The following is a 16,698-nucleotide window of genomic DNA, read 5'->3' as shown; positions in this document are numbered from 1 at the left end:
TAATTTCTTTAGGGGCCCTGGGGCCAGATACAATGGCCTGGCCAGTTGCATCCAGCCCGCGGGCTGCATTTTGCAGGGCTTAGGGGTGCACCCCACTCGGGATGACAAAGTGCAAACTTATCTCAAGGCTCCAAGGTCTGAAGGCCCAGTGTGGGGTCCCCTCTAAGCTAATTTTCTCCCCTCCCAGAGAGGTGGTGCAGGAGCCCAGGCTCAGCCTGTCTCTGCAGTCCAGCCCAGGGACCCAGGCTAAGCAACCCTTCTGTCCTTCCCTGGGCTGGTACCTACCTTCCACGTTTGGCCCTTCCTCTCATGCTGCTCCTTCCACACTGCTTCCAGCCTGCCCTCTCCATTTGTCAGTCTCATCCTGCCAGGCCCCTATGCCTGACCTAGCCTTAGTTCTTGTGCATTCACAGAGCTCCCATACAAGGGACCATTAACTCTTCCAGCCTGGCCTCCTGCCTCACACAGACCATTAGCTGTAACCAACCCTCCTGGACAGAAGCCAAGGATGTGCGTTTGGCTTGAGCATCTCCTGGGAAGATGTCTAGTCTAAACATGAAGAACCAAGAGCAGGAGAAGGTGCCATGCCACATCTCTTGGGAGTGGGTTCCAATGGCTTGTCCCACTTCCCTGCCATGCACATTGCTCATAGTTTGCATCTCCAGTCAAATGGGTCTCCTTTTGCATTCCTCTGCTGACCTAAAGATCACCTTTAGTCATATGTTTTTTTCATACAGCTCTGACTGAACAATGATGATGGTCCCTTCTTGTCTATGAATGTCCAGCAGGGCAGAGAATGCCAGCCCCGGGTATACCCAATATAGGGAACAACAGGGCAAGTACAAAGTGGTGTGGTATTCTAACAAAGCCTTCTATGCCCAGGGCACTAAGAGCCTCTACAGAAGGAGTTAGCATGCAGTAGTGAGTGCCCTGCAAATCCACGCTCCAGCTTGCTATACACTGACTTCCCTGCATGCTATCAGTGCCCTGGATCTCCATCAAAGTATCTAAGTTCTACTTGAATAATAAGCATTATGTTGGTAATAATAATGGCACCTGTTCTCATGTGGGCCCTTGAAAATCTTCCCATTTAAGAGATGCATTGTGCTGGAAATGAAATGATTGTCCATCACATAGCTATGTGCAGCCCATGCAGTCCCAACCTCCTCCAAGGTATTCTGGCATTGAAGGTATCTGTCATATCTCCTTTCTCCCTCTCCCCAGGTTTCCTTCAAAGTCCGTTGCCAGAGAACATGGGGGTTACCAGCAAAATCAGTTCCTCTAGAGCTGCAGGAAGTCCTTAGAGATGGCCCTCATTTTGGTTCACAGGCCCCCAGCCTGCCAAGAGGGCTCTGCTTCTGAAGGCGGACATGTTGCAATGCAGTTGCTTCACAGAGAGAAAATTGATGGTGGGAAGACATTTGTGTCTAAACTGCAGCATACCTGTACTGAGAGAGAGTTAGCTGTGTTTAGTCTAAAGTCAGTCAGAAGGGAGGGTAGATTTGCATGTAAGTGAATAAGATATATATTAATAGCACAAGCTACTATGAACCCAAATTCACTTCATCAAATGATGCAGAAAGCAAAATACAAGAAGGAGAGAGAAATCAGAATACAAAAGACAAAGGAGGGAGAGAAAAAGGGGGAGGGGCCAGTGCCAGGATGGAAAAGCAAATGAGCAGTAAACCCATAGGAACAAAGTGGGTCACAAGACTGAATCCAGGTAATCCGAGAAGAATCCATAGTCCCTGTTTAAACCATATGTAATACAGTTGAATTTGTGGATGATTTCTTGCTCCCCCATTTCCCATACGGACCCGGCCTGGTCCTCACTTGCGGAGCTGCCCTGGTGGGAGAGATCTGAAAGTGCAGCTTCCTTTCCTGCATTGCCCAAGGCAGATTTAGTGCTGTCTGCCATGGGGCACTCTGGAGAATGAGTCCTCTCCACAGCACCACTGTCCTTGCCTCTCCTGTTAACAAGCAGGAAAGCTGGGGAGTAGTATGAGTGTCCCTGCAGATGAAAGACAGGGGCACTAGGGCAAGCTCCCCAAAGCCACTGGCATAGGCCATGTCATTGTTCTCTTCCAAAGCCTTCCTTAACATGTGGCTGAAAAAACTGAAAAACATGACTGAAAAAATGCTGGCAGTGCCTGAGCTGCTGCTAAGGTGAGACCAACCAGCCCTGCTGCCCCACGGGACATGTTGCTTCCTGGCACTCCCCTCTCTCTCTGGATCTCCCTGGTGTCTACTGACTCTTGGGCTGTGTCTACACTGTACACTGAGAAGCAGGGTGGATTAGAGCGTGCAGAGCTGTGGGCTACCATGCCTAGACTGCTTCTGCTCATTCAGGGATAGCTGGGAATTGCTACATTGCAGATGTATGTACAGGTACACCATGTGCTCTTTAGGACAGGGACAATCTTTGTGCTCTGGGTGCATGCAGCACCTAGCACCATCCAGACCTGGTCCAGGACAGGAGATCCTAGGCACCACTGTAGTACACACTGGCTGAGATTGCGAAAGCCTTACACTCGCCTGGCTGACATTTCTGGGCCCCATCTGTTGTCTAAAACATATGAAGGTTGTATCCAATTGGTTGCAAAATGTTGGGGCATTTTTAAGGCATCCATAGCCAGAAACCTACTGATTGTGGAAAAAATTAAAACAATGCAAAAGGAACAGACACAGCTGCCAGCACCTCCTCACTTGCCTACAGATCTATCAAGTGATTGATAACTTACATGAATGCCTTCCAGTGCAACAGCACCCCTCATTATCCCACAGGGAGCGTGTCTGGAGGAATGGAGGAGGGCAAAGAATCCCTGACATGTACAGTAAACTCAGCAGAGAGCTGCCACCCAGCCCATGATGCCCTGGTAATACCAGTGTGAAAAGCACAAGAAGGGGGCTCTGATCCCAGAAACAACAAACAAGAAATGCATAGATTTGAAAGGTGGGAATAGACCTTTAGAATCCTCTAATACGATGTCCTGTGTGACACAGACTAAGAAATAAATCCAGCATTAAACCCCAAATTCCAGCAGTTAACCCCCAGACCCCATTTACAAACTGGTCTAGAGCACAGTGTTCAGAAGGATGTCTTGCCTTGATTCAAAGAGTTCAAATAATAGGGAATCTACCACATTAAGCAGGTCAGCTGGTCCAAGGGGTATAAGCTTGCCCCCATTTCCAGTCTGAATTAGTCACGCTTCAGCCACTGGCCCATGCTCTGTTGAGTTTCTTTGTGAGAGCCCCTGCTGTCGGAAGCCCTTTCTCCAAAGAACGTCTTGTCAACTGGGATCAAGCTGCCTTAACTTTGTCTTGGATCAATGAAATATGTCCAAGCCATATTCCATGCTCATTGGAAGCTCTTATTAATTCGATACCCACAAGGGGAGTGACTGAGAGGATCAGGTAACATCTTCCCTAGCTGTTTTCTGGTTGCTTCCCTCAGCTGGGGTCTGTGTGTCCCCTTTTGATTTAAAAAACCCCAGCAAGATGCAGGTAGGTAGGTTTTCAATCCCAGAAATACTCTGCTCAGGGACAGCTCAACTGAGGGCGAACACAGGGCCTGCAGCCCTATGGACTGCCCAGCAGGGGGCGGAAGCACACTTTGCTTGTGATCCCAGTGACTCCATGCCCTTGGTCTGGGAGAACTGGGGGGGGGGAGGGTGGAAGAACAGGGGAGGTGACAATCTTAATTTGAGGATAGAAGAACATCAAGAAAGACTAAGAAAACATGCTGTCCTCTCCTCAGCTTGCCCCAGGCCAGGGGTTGGGGCAGGGTGAACTGGAGCAGAGAAGATTGCCATGAAGAAGGGAAGGGAGGAGGGGAAAAGGGACTAAAATGAACCAAAGGCAACATTCCCTAACCGGCCCCCTCCCTTGCACCATTCAGGCTGGGAGATGCAGGTGGATCAGAAGGACCAGGAAAGCCACTCACTGCAACCCCCTCGAGGAAGATGAGGCCAGGGTGTATTCGTGTAAGAGAGGACCTGGGACAGGCCAGATGGGGATCCCACCAGCAGGATAGTGTATTCAGCACTGCCCTGCTGGAAGCCTATTCACTCCTAGCTGGCACTACTTGGGCACTGGGATGAGTCCTTTGTGGGTAGTGGGACAGGGGAAAGGCAACTCTTGCTCAGCACCCAGGGGCTAAGCCCTGGAAGAAACCTACAGGGCCGGCAGGGTCTGCACATAAGGTAAAGCAGAGCTGGGTGGCATAATCTGCAAGGGGCTTGCACCCCACACTGAGGCTCTGTGGAGCTGGGGGATGGAGCAACAAGACCTTGCCATGCCAGGACCATGAGACCAGGGGAGTTTGTTAGTTACCCCCATTGGCCCCTTGTTGCCCCTAAACGCTCTGGATAACCCCCACACCTACAGAACTAGCTCTTTGGACACATCACCCCACAAACCTACTCCTATAGACACCCAAAGACTTATACATGTCCCTGCAGATACACACCATCCAATAGACATTTTTCTGCTCCTACAGATATCCCCACACCTTCCACGTACCATGACAGATCCCCACAGACCTATCCCTCTGCCTACAGACACCCCCACACTTACACATAACCCCATAGATACCCACAGACCACCCCCCTCCCTAACCCTATAGAACCCACCAATGTATAAAAGCACAGGCGCCCTCCAGACCTACGCACAGGAATCAACTCAGCCCCTTTGAAATACCCTACACAGACACCCTACAGCCAGCAACCCCCATTGGGGCACCCCCACCCCCTGGAGACAACCCCCCAGCGACAGACAGACCCACCCCCGCCCCTGCGTGCCCCACTGTGGAGCCCAGGAGCTGACAGGCGGCTGGGACTGGGGTTTCTTTTTTTTTCACCCACTCTTTGTTGTTTCAAAAAAAAGAAAAGAAAAAAAAAGTCTGTTTTGCCTCCCAGGCAATATTTCTGGAGCCAATCGGAATGCAGCATCCACCCCGGCCTCGCCATAATTAAAGGTTTTAAGCAGGCTGCCTGGGCTGGAGTGCCCTGCACACTTGCTTTGCAGCAGCCTGTGGAACTAGTCCTGTTCTCACACAGGAGGAGGAGGAGGCAGAGGGAGGAAGCTCCTGTAACCCTCTGGGGAGACATACGCACACACGTACCCCAGCAGCCCCTGTGCTCTAGTCACCCCCACAGCGGTCGTGGGGGGAGGGGGGGCACCATGAGTGGATCCTTTGACAAGAAGATCACCAGCATCTTGACCGATATCTCCAGCTCCCTCAGCTGCCATGCGGCCTCTAAGGACTCCCCCACCTTGCCTGAGTCCTCCGTCACTGATCTGGGCTACTACAGCACCGCGCACAGCCAGCACGACTATTACCCCAGCCAGCCGTACAGCCAGCCAATGAACCACTACTCCTATCACCACCAGTTCAACCTCAATGGACTTGGAGGGGCCGGGACTTACTCCCCAAAATCTGAGTACTCCTACAGCACCTCGTACAGGCAGTACGGGCACTTCAGGGAGCAGCAGCTGCCAGCCCAGGAAACAGGTACAGAGCCCAGAGGAGGTGGGGAGCCTGTGTGTGGGTGGGGGGCTCTTAGAAGACAGTGTCAGCCTCCCCCCACAGCCTTAAAGGTGTTGGGAGGACAGCAGAGATCTTGGCAGTGTCACCCTTTTGCCGAGACGAGAAGTTGAATCTTGGGTGCCAGCAGACGTGGGGCTGGGGATCGGGGGGGAGGCAGGCAGTATTGGGGTTTGTTGGGTATCCAAGATTGTGGATCTAGGTCGAGATGCAAACTTCTCCTGCTCCAAGTGAGGAAGAGCTTTTCTTTTCCACCTCCCCCCTTCTCCCCCCATGCACATACTTCTCCTTTTGTTCAGGGGAAAATTCCTCCTGTTTTCTTTTTTCCCCTGTGTCACTGGGAGCTAGTTGCTCCTGACCCTGGAAATCATAACATCCTTCAGATCAAACCACCAGTGAAATAGGTGGAAACTGGGAATGATATTTTGGGGGCAGGGTGGGGAATGGATTTTGTCTGTCCAGCCCAGACTGGTGGGACAGTCAGACTATCCCATGTTAGGAATGAATAAGAAGGCAGTTGTTAGCTGGCAGCTTGGAGGTAGGGAGGTGGAGGTGGGTGAAAAAAATGGTTTATTTTGGAACTAATCAAACTTTTAAATCAGGTCTGAAACACTGGGGGACAGGGAGAGCAGGGAAGCATCAGACCTGACCCCACAAATACCAAAGAAAGGAATGGGAAGGGAGATTGAATTTTTTTTTTTTTATTTCCTCTTATTGGCTAATTCCCCATTCTGGGAAGGCAGCAGGCAGTTGGGACCTGCCGGTGCCTGAGAGTTGGGCTGGTCACAGCCTTTTGTACTGGCTGGGAGGGGAAGAGAGGAGCCAGATGCGAGAACCAGTTGGTTTGGAGCAGATCAGAACCAGCTGGTGCGTTGCTCCCGCAGGGGAGCCAGCAGGCTGGGACAAGAGCAGGGACTGGAGAGCTAAGGGAAGTGGTTACCATCCAGAGACGTGGGAGAGAGAGGAAGAAAGACAGAGCAAGCCAGCAGAGGAGAGAAAGAGAGACAAACAAAAAGCCCCGCAAGGGAGAGCCAGGCAGGGAAAGCAGGATGTGCCAGAGGAAGAGGGGGGGAGAGAAATGCCACAGGAGGAGAAACCCCTTCAAGGAGACTAAAGGCAGAGGCACCAGAGAGAGAATCCCCCACTTCTAAGCCCTCCCTGTGTGGCAATAATCCTTTAACCCGGGAAGTGGCTGTGATCCTTTAACCCAGGAAGTCTGTCCAGAGCCCTCTCCCTGCAGAGAGCCTCGCCCAGGCTCCCATCAGTCTACTGCCCCCCCACCGCAAGACAATCAGGACTTTTGATAGCTTGTGGCTTGGACATTTCTCTGGGCAATTTTTTCAGTTTGGGTTTTCCCCTCCACACCCAGCTAGGGCAGGAGAAACAGCCCAAAGCCCCCTGCTCCCAGCAGAACCTGACCGCTCTCCTTTTCCTCTCCAGTCTCCGTGAAGGAAGAACCAGAGCCGGAGGTGAGGATGGTCAACGGGAAACCCAAAAAGATCCGAAAGCCCAGAACCATCTACTCCAGCTACCAGCTGGCCGCGCTGCAGAGGCGGTTCCAGAAAGCCCAGTATCTGGCCTTGCCAGAAAGGGCAGAGCTGGCTGCTCAGCTGGGGCTGACTCAAACCCAGGTAACTTCACAAAGAACAAACAATTCCATTTACCTTCCCCTTCATGTGCCGGGAGGTGGGGAAGGAAGCGGGAGGAGGAGAAGGGAAGAGACAGAGCACTTGTTGCCAGTGCCGCACAGCCCCTGGGTTTAGTGGGCTGAGATGAAAGCGACGGCGCTTACACAACCAGACAGGGACCCAGCACTGAGGAGCCAGCTGTCTGGGATGGTGGGAACAAAACTGTGGGTTTTCCTCAGGTGCTTGGACGGGCTTCTTGGGTTCCTCTGGGGGGAGAGTATTCCCTCCCCCAGAGGGGCCCGTTCCTCCTCCCTGGCACCAGCCCAATTGCGCTGACTTCAGAGCTGCTCCAGACTAACTCCAGCTCTACCATGTGGCCCAGTGAGATTAAGATGGATTCCCCCTGCCTCCCCAGTCTTGGGAGGGATCTCTGCCTCCTTGCCCCAAAGTGAATCCATTCTGAATGTTTCGGGGAGGATCCCGAGCCCCCTGATACTGGCTTATAGGTCCTCAGGGCACCCGTCTGCCCAAGCCACGCTGGCCCATGGGGCTGGCATGGGTCAGGGCCACTGGTTTCTATCCCCAGAGGGTGATGCAGTCAGTGTCACTTGTACCAGCCTTGGATCCCCAGTCCAAATGCCCAGGTGCCCATCCCCAGCTGGGGCAGTTGTGAGTGGTCTTTGGTGCAAGTCCGGAGCACAGTCTAAACACTGCAGTGAGATGCCTGGAGCACTCTGCTCCTGCGCCCTGTGCCCCAGCCTCCCTGCAAATGTCCTCCCCTCTGTGGCTCTCCCCACTGGCATCCCAGCAGGGCTGTGAACCTGCAAAGCCAGTTAGGCTGTGGTGTGCTAAACCCTTCGCTTGACCTAGAAAAGCAGCGGGAACCCTCCCTCCCTCCCCTTCCGCTCCTTTCTGGAGCTTTCTGGGATGAGTTTAGTCGCCTCTTAGGAATCCAACGGCTAATTCAGACCAGAGAAGTAGAAGAGGGAGAAACAGCATCAACCGATACTAAGAGCACATGGGCTGGTGGGTTTCCCATAGGGACAATCCAGGCCACCTCATCTAGACCTCCAAGCTCAGACCCCAGCGTTCCTCTCCCTAGACCCAGGTTTTACTTGCTGTCAGGCTCCAACCTTTACGTAGTCCTTTATTTGTTGGAAAGGACGAGCATTTCCTAAGTAAGAATCACTCGGCCACATGCAAAGAGAAAAGTGACTTTTTTCTAACCCTGTCCACAAAGGGCTATCCCCCACAGAGCCTGCTCTGTTTGGGGGAGTAGAGGAATGGAGACTTATTTTGATCTGAACGCCGCAGTATCTAGGCGTGTATGAGGCTGCTCTAGGGAAGCTAATGACTAGGAAGGAGTCCAAGCTACTGCTCCCCACCTCTCCCTGGAGAGCTGAGATGGGTGTAACCCTTTCATGCCTCTCTCCACACCTGGAGCCCTCCCAGGTGGGGAGGCATTGCTGTCACAAGTGGCAGTCAAATGAAAGACCCAGTTCTCCCGCCCTACTGTGGGCTGGGTGTCCACTGGGGACAGCGGAGGCGTTTGAATGCGTGAGGCAAGCCGGGACGGGTCCTTCAGGCCTGTAACCGCAGGCCTTCCACAGGCTGCAGTTTCATGGCCTACATCGAAATGGAGTCTCAGGCCATGAGCTGCCCGTCCTGAAGCAGCTGCTCTGTGCAGTAGGACAGCAGGATGGCTTCAGTCGAATGTGTTTAGCTCTAGTTTGTGGTGATTGCTATGCATTAGCTGCCATGGGGACAGGGTCCCTGAAGAGTCCTGAGCATGGCAGGAGTGGGATGGAGGGGTTTGGAGGGGAAAGATGTTTCTGTTCCTTTGTAGTCTCAGTATCATTAGGGATTCTGCTTTCTGAATAACATTTCGGCTCTTCCAAAAAGGAGCCTCATCACAGGATTTAGTGAGGGACACATGAAGCCCCTTCCCTGAGCCACAATGGGGTCTCAAGCCCTTAAAAAAATTGTTCTTCTTGGGATCGGGGAGGTTGGGGGTTAAAAACAGTAGCCTTAGTTTGCAGTCCGGTTTACCATGTTCTCCAGTGTACAAGACGCACATATACCTCTCAAAAATACAAAAGGATAACATAGTGGTGCTGGTGGTGGGGGAGAAGTGCTTAACATAATTTAGTCTGAATTTTGGTCTGCTTTTTGGACCTCCTTTTTCAGGGTGGGTGGGGAGGACAGTTCTTACACATGGGAAAATATGGCAATACCAGTGTGCGTGTCTGTATGAGGGGGATTTAGAGGCTCTATGCTTTTTTTGGAGGGGTTGCATGCCATACATAAAAGAACCACACCTGTTTAAGATGAGCACCCCTGAGATAAGGGTCCTGAGTACTGCAAAGGTCCTATGGCATGACCATCCTCAAACATTCAAAATCCTTTGCTCAGAGCCTGGGAGCCTGTCTTAACTAGAGTAGGCACCCACCATGGCATCTGTCTGATGTCAGCCAAATCAAGGCCTGGTGAGCCTGCCTGGGAGCCATTTTAATCACAGCCCTCCCAGCCAGGTGACACTGTAACAACAAGGACACTTATAAATGTCTGAGGGAGTTCGTCATCAGCTCGCAAAGCAACATCCTGTTTTGGTGACAACTGCCTCCTCCCTGACGCCCTCCCCCGCCCAGCTAAGAGGAGAGGCAAAGCTGCTGACATAGTAGCGTTTCTGTTCCCCCGTCCTTGCACGTGTCCTCAGGTTTCCTCTGCATTTTGCTGCTGCAGCGGGACAGCAAGAGTCACCTTTCCCTTCCTTCCTCCCCTCTTCCAGGTGAAAATCTGGTTCCAGAACCGGAGGTCCAAGTTCAAGAAGCTGTACAAGAATGGGGAGGTCCCCTTGGAGCACAGTCCCAACAACAGTGACTCCATGGCATGCAATTCGCCGCCTTCTCCTGCCATCTGGGACAATAACTCTCACAGTGGCTCTTCCAGCAGAAGCCAGCTCCCCCAGCCGCTTCCCTACAGCTCTTCCCCAAGCTACCTGGAGGAGCACAACCCCTGGTACCACCCACAGAACCTCAGCGGACCTCACTTACAACATCAGCTTCCGCCCACCAGCACTATGCATCATACTTCTCCGGGGCCGCCTCCCAATCCAGGGGCGGTGTACTAACCTCCGGCCTCCTCCGACTAGTGGAGCAAGAAAGGAAACAAGGACAGTGACACTCAGAACACTTGAGGGGGTTTCTTAACGTGTTCATTTCCAGGACAAGAGCAACACACAAACACCCCCCCCCCGCCCCCATCTCAGGACCAACAGAACTGCAAAGGGTTAAAATGACAGGATGATGCAAAGTGAGAGAGGAGGGGAGGTAGGGGATTGGGGAAGGGGATAAAGATTAGGAATGAAGGAGTCCCTTTTAGCCACACCCCATCTCTACATGAGTCCCCCCCACACAGCACCTTCCCACCCACTGCCACCCCACGCCTTGCAGAGGACACCGAACGGGAAGGTTCTTCTTGCCTCCTGCTCTTTCTGCCAGAGATTTGCCTTTCATCTGGAAGGAGGCCAAGACGCACTCTGCACAACGCCTCTCTTCCAAGAACAACACGACTGTTTTTTTTACCTTCCCAAGCGAGCTGTTTGTGGGGTGTCTCCTTGAGGACTCTGGAGGAACATCTGAGCTGGCAGGACTTTGCAACCACTCGTCTTCTTCCACAGCGGGGTAGGAGTTTTCTACTCACCCATGTGATAAAGAAAGAAAGAAAAATATAAATATATATAAAAATATATATTCCTTCCCATCAGTCCACCCACGCAAGGGTCAAACTGGAGATGAAAGCACAGTTTAAGCTAAGAGGGAAAACAATTTGTAATAAGAGGTGCCACACTTTGTAGTCTTTAAAAAAAAAAACCCTATATATGCTAAAGAACTAAAGTCAATTTTTAGATATGTCTAATGTATAGAACTGGATAGTATATAAACGTTAAATAACCTTACTGAAGGGAGCACGATTAAAAGGATGAAATTTCTAGTACTGGGGAGAGATCAGATTCAGAGCTTGATTTTACGAACTTAAGTGTTAATTCAGGATCACGCCAGATTACTCCTGGTCTATAGTGAGGAATTACAGTTTCCCTGGTCTGATCATTAGCTGGTGGAAGCTGCAGGACCAAAATCCCCGTACTGAAAGAGGGCCAGATTCTGACCTTGGTTATACCAGAGTTAGAAAACAGAAGTTTGACTTCCTTGGTTGGATTTGCAAATAGGGTAAATTCCCACTGAATTCCAAGGAAGCGGTTCTGATTTCTGCTCATTGAGAATCTGACCCTTTGTTAGGACTCTGGGGAAAATAGAGTGGTTATTTAAAATGCAAAATATATATATATTTTAATATTTAAAAGTGTGTTTCAGGAATGATTTAAGTTATTTTAAACCAAAAGTAAGACTGCTACAGTTGTCAGTTTTCTAACAGTGCCCTCCACACAGGTCATTTAAGCTAATGGCAAAAAGAATGCCTATTTTTAAATAAATCAATAGCCCAACACCCCTCCAAAAACTGAAAAAAAAATCTCTTGGACATTTTTTAAAATAAGAATACTATTTTTTTTAAAAAGCTGCAGTTTTAAGAAGTGTTCTTATGTGTTGTATAGTCCCAGAGTTCTTATTTATGTCGCCTCATATAAATAAGGGCAGATAGGGGAACAAAAATGTACATAAGGTTCATTTGTATAAAGTTGAACAAAATAAGGTGGGGGTTTTGGGGGTTTTTTTTAACCTGGCTGTAAAATAAAAAATAAAGAAGAGCCCTGTATGCTCAGGGCTTTACTCTAAATTTCTTTCTGCTTTGTTAGTGGACAAAACTTTATATATAAATGTTAATAAAAATACTTAGAATTTCTGACTGTCCACAACCCCATTTTTTTCCAAGTTGGTATGAAAAAGAAGAAAGGGGTGGAGAGGAGGTGGGAGTGGGGGAATAAGGTTCCAGCATGTAGAAAGATTTCTCATTGTCTGTGATGAAGTAGGGCTGTATATGAGTTCTGAACCAGCTTGCTACTGCGGCTTTAATACACTTTTATGTGGGAAGGGACTGGATTTGTGAGACTGATCCAGCTGCTGTTGGAGTCAGCAGAAGTCTGTGCTGGGGTTAGTGCAGGAGTGACTCGGAGGCATTTGGGGGTCTGTGTTATGTGGGAAGTCGGAGTAAAGCCCTTTCTGGTTTTAAAGCCAGTGAGCTCAGTCGTGGCTGGCCTGGGGAATGCCAGTGAGACATTCTTTGTGCTTAAACTTAGAAATATATGCACGTGCTCAACGAGCAGAAGGGCTGATCACCCCCTCCTCCCCTCCAACTCCCTATCCCCAGAGACAGCAAAGGCAAACCCTCCGGGGCACAGCTGGAATGAACTGATAAATCAGCGAGATGGGAGCAGACATTCAGGAGGGAATGATCACAGAGCATGCAGTACCCCCCCACCCCATGGGAGGTGCCCCAGGGGCAGATTGCTGCATCCATCAGGGGTGTCACAGGGTGATGGCCAGGATTGACTAAGCATAGACAAGCTGAGACAGGGAACTCTGTCTCCTTCCACCTGGGCTGAGTCAGGTCTGGGGAACAGGACCCTGCTGCTCCTCAGCCCAGCACCTCTGGTTACCACTGTGCTGGCAGCACCCAGCCGTAAATGACGGTGCAGAGGCAAGACAGTGGAAGGCATCAGGCCTAGGCCCTGGACTCTCCAGGCAGGAGGCAGCGAACCGGTGCACAGTTGTACTTGGCCAGAAAGGCACTCTTTTCTCTCCTCCCCTGAAAGATGATGGCCCATCCTGGCCTTGATAGCTTATCTATGCCCTGGGTGCCCTTTGGCTGCCAGAATGGACTTGCCAGAGCCTTCACAACACAGCTTGTCATGTTTGCTGGGAAACTGGCTTGTAAGTGCTGCAATAAGAGCTGAGCATTTCAGAAAATCTGGCCCTTATTAAGGTCCCTCCAGCAAATCTGGCTCCACTGGTGGGTGCTACATCCCCGCAAGCCCAGCTCTCTGCTCTTTTGAGCTGCCGGCCCAGCAGAAACTCCCTGTGTTTCTTTGGGAGGCAGCCGCCTCCAGCAAACCAAGCCTGGGAAGACGCCTGTGTTTCCAACTGCTGGAATCTGTCCTGTTCTCTTCACGTCTCCTTCTCCACAAGTTCCAGCAGGGAGTGATGGGAGAACGGTGACTTCTTAAGAGCAGCCATGCACATGGCTGCAGTCATGCAAGGAAGAAATCCTGCCACATGAAAGGAAGTCATCGATACAATCTACAGCTGCTTAGCAACAGCTGGAGAGCCAGTTGTGGCTCTACGAGTTGGATGAAGGTGCTAGGGGACTCCAAACCCCAGCTCCAAGACTGACTCCGTTTGTGAACCCAGGCAAGTCACTTAAGCTGCTGGTGCCTTTCTCCTGGCCTCTTAAACAGGGGTGTGGGAACAGCTGCTTCCCTCAACAGGAGCATCAGACCTAGATCCAGTGGCTCAGGCATGTGGTGTGGATCACTTCACATGCTGGGATGGTCCCTTTTGACTCCAGTGGTAATGCTTAGGCAAAAGGTAGGGCAGGGTGGCACCTTAGAGTCTAACTTAGCAGTGGATGAAGGTAAGGCGGTGTGTTGGAAGTTGCATATGTGCATGGCGTGTGTTTGCAGGAGCCAGGGGCTGCACTGTAAGCTTCACAGAGGGATAACATTTACCCGGAGTTATCATGCTGGAACGTCTAGACTCACATTACAGAAAATGCCCCCAAGAAGGTAACCCTCCTGTCTATCATGATGAGCCAAGCAGAAATCGAGGGGGCTGCATCCAAATGCCTGGACCTGGCTCTCCGCTGGATGCGAATGCTATGTTTCCAAAGACACCCGTCAGTTGCAAGATCAGCTCTCTGAGCTGCATGAGTCAGGGCCTAAATAGTCCAAAGCAGTTGCTTGTTCTTGGAAGCCATCCAATTTCACACCATCAGGCCAGAGCACCTGGGACCAGTTTCTTAAGATAGCTTCTTCTCCATGCACAGTTGGCTGGACCCCTGGCCACTCAGGCTATATGAAGGCCAGGCTAGAGCCTTTTGCAGAGTTGTCAGATGCAGTGATTTTATTATTGATCTTGTACTATGTTTCTTTGAACCACAGCTGTTGGATTCCTGGGAAGACTAGCAATCACAGGTATACTTCAGCAACAAAAGAGTACATTTCCAGCTCTAGTGGCTATATGGAAAAGGGGATCCCCTGAACCAGTCCAAAGCCAGACGGTGAATAATAAGAGCCCCTGAAGCATTTGTTGTCCCATCTCATGACTTCTAACCCAAAGTTCTTGACAGTTTGGGTCTCTGAGTGCTTTGCAAGTTGGCTGTGCTGCTTTCCTTGTTTCCTGACCCTTCTCACCTTGCCAGGTTCCCTGAGAGCAGTGACATGGAGGCAATTTGCTAATATGCACAGGTGCTAACTGGGTTCATCAGCCTTTTCTAATCTACCAGGACCAGACCACTTGCATTTGCATGGAGGCTTGAGAAAGGTATTGGAATCCCAGTCAGGTTCAGAGGAGTTTAAATCTTTTCTCCAGTTAGCTTTTAACTTGTATGTGAATTCCGTGCATGGATGAAAAGGTTACGGCTGGGTCTGACTAATACATTAGCTTACTACAGCAATTTTTCTCAACCTTTTTGTACCAGGACCCATTTGTAAACATCAATGGCCAGTCCAGATCCAGTGCCCCTCATTCCTGACCCACTGTCCCCCACACCCCCCACCAGTGTGTGGAGCAGGGGGAGGTATGGGGGGCCTCAAGCAGCTCCTTGAAGGCTGGACCCCTGCCAGCCTGCAAGGAAAAAGCCACTGTTTCCCACATTTTTCTCCTAGAATCCATTTTTAAAGTTTGTTCTAAACCCTTTTATATATTCTTGTAAGCCACTTTTAGGTTGTGACCCACAGCTTGAGGAACACCATCACAGAGGGCATCACAGACTGCATTTTGCTTTCTTAACTCCCAGCCTCTCAAAAAACCTGCCCTGCCCTGCCCTGCCCTGTTGCATATTCTCCACACTGTGATGTGGGATCTTCTCATCCTGTGTCCAGACAAACGCAGCCAAATTATGCTGCAACCCCCTATGGCAGCTCAGAAATTTAGCCTAGTGCATGTGGAGTTGGGGCACAGGGCAGGAAAAGTGCCTGCCCCATCTTCCTAGATGGGTATGCCCAGGTTTGCTGCCCTGAGATGCTGAGCCACGTAAGTGTGGAAGGAAGCCATGACCTGACTGCAGTGAACCAAACCGTAGTCGAGGCAACTTGACTTCAGTGGGAGTTAAACACAGGCACGGAAACCAAGTTCTTTGAAGTCTTTGGAGTAATGATGACAATGTCCAGCTCTCCCCTGCTGAGATCTTTGGAGCAAAGTCATTTTTAAGGTGGTCACCATTATCATCGCCATTGTACAGATGAAGAAACTGAGGCACAGAGCAGAAGAGTGTTATGCCCAGGGTCACCCAGGAGGTCAGTAGCAAAACTGAGGACTGAATCCAAGTCTCCCATGAACTAAGCTAGGGATCTATTCACTAGGCCATGCTGCTCTGAAGAGAAACCAGTGAATTTCCAGCATCCAGTGAAAAAAGACAGAGCAACATCGCGTATAAATTAAACTAGCTAGCCAGCAACACAGCTATAAGCCAGCATGCTAATGAGCCACTGAATATTCCTGATGAACGGCTGCATATTCATGGTGAGCTGGTTGTCATGCAATTCACGTACTGGGCGCAATCCAGCAGTGGTTTATTAAAGGCATATTTTTTATTGCAATGAATGCAGAGCCCTCCCCATGCTCCAGCCAACATCCCTCTGGCCCCACAGTTTCCACTCGCATCACTTCACTTGAGTTATGGACCCGCTGCTGGCCCAGCACAGCTCCTGCCAAGGCCAGCGAGAGCTCTCCCCACACCTGCAAGCCGGATCAGGCCCCTCCACATTGCAAGGCCTTTGAGGCCTTGCCAGCTGAAGGCGGCTTGACGTCAGCGTGGCTGACGCGACATAAACAAGCTACCTAATGTCTCCAGGCATCCCTGCCTTGTGTTTGTCCTCCTCCTCCTCCTCCTCCAAGAGCTGGGGATGTGACTCATGGCTAGGGTGCCTGAGGACTCCTTGGGCTGTGGGGCTAAGGGCTCCTCACCCCAGAGCCAAGCAGACCTGTGCACAGAGCATCAAGCACAGATCCTGGGAACGCCATGCAAGCACAGAGGGAGATGAACAGAGGCAGCTCTCGGGAGAAGGCAACTTCAAAGCCAGACCAGGCTTTGCTCCATGAATGAAGCATGCAAAGAGATACCAAGGAGTCGGGGGCAAAAGGGGGCCTGTGGGCTGCCCACCTCCTACCCGATCTTCACAATCGCATGCCCCCTTCCTCAGCCCGGCTGGGTTAGTAGCATCTAGCACCCTCACCAGGATCAGAGCCCTGTGGTGCCAGGTAAAGCCCAGACACCTAGAAGGAAAGAGAGGAAGTGCTTATAAACTGGTTCAAGTGTGTGGTGGAAGTGGTACAGGGTGAGGGAGGTGAC

At 50.9% G+C, this 16,698-nt stretch overlaps 1 protein-coding gene across 1 annotated transcript; it reads left to right on the top strand.

The window, feature by feature from the left end:
* Window positions 1-4,985: 4,985 nt before the first annotated feature.
* On the top strand, window positions 4,986-11,557 carry DLX3 (distal-less homeobox 3). Its single transcript, XM_019548429.1, has 3 exons — window positions 4,986-5,512; window positions 6,986-7,176; window positions 9,962-11,557. The coding sequence occupies exons 1-3, from the start codon at window positions 5,182-5,184 to the stop codon at window positions 10,301-10,303; spliced, it is 864 nt and encodes a 287-aa protein (XP_019403974.1). The 5' UTR covers window positions 4,986-5,181; the 3' UTR covers window positions 10,304-11,557.
* Window positions 11,558-16,698: the final 5,141 nt, after the last annotated feature.

Source organism: Crocodylus porosus, unplaced genomic scaffold (assembly GCF_001723895.1).
Source record: "Crocodylus porosus isolate Cpor-Errol unplaced genomic scaffold, CroPor_comp1, whole genome shotgun sequence".
NCBI lineage: Eukaryota > Metazoa > Chordata > Crocodylia > Crocodylidae > Crocodylus > Crocodylus porosus.
Note: the sequence above shows the minus strand (reverse complement) of the source record. Positions and strands in the feature narration are given on the sequence as shown.

Bases quoted from the DNA above. Each gene is read 5' to 3' on its own strand.
- DLX3 (XM_019548429.1), top strand. From the start codon at position 5,182: ATGAGTGGATCCTTTGACAAGAAGATCACCAGCATCTTGACCGATATC. The intron at 5,513-6,985 runs GTACAGAGCCCA...TTTCCTCTCCAG, and splicing joins GCTGCCAGCCCAGGAAACAG to TCTCCGTGAAGGAAGAACCA. The intron at 7,177-9,961 runs GTAACTTCACAA...CCCCTCTTCCAG, and splicing joins TGGGGCTGACTCAAACCCAG to GTGAAAATCTGGTTCCAGAA.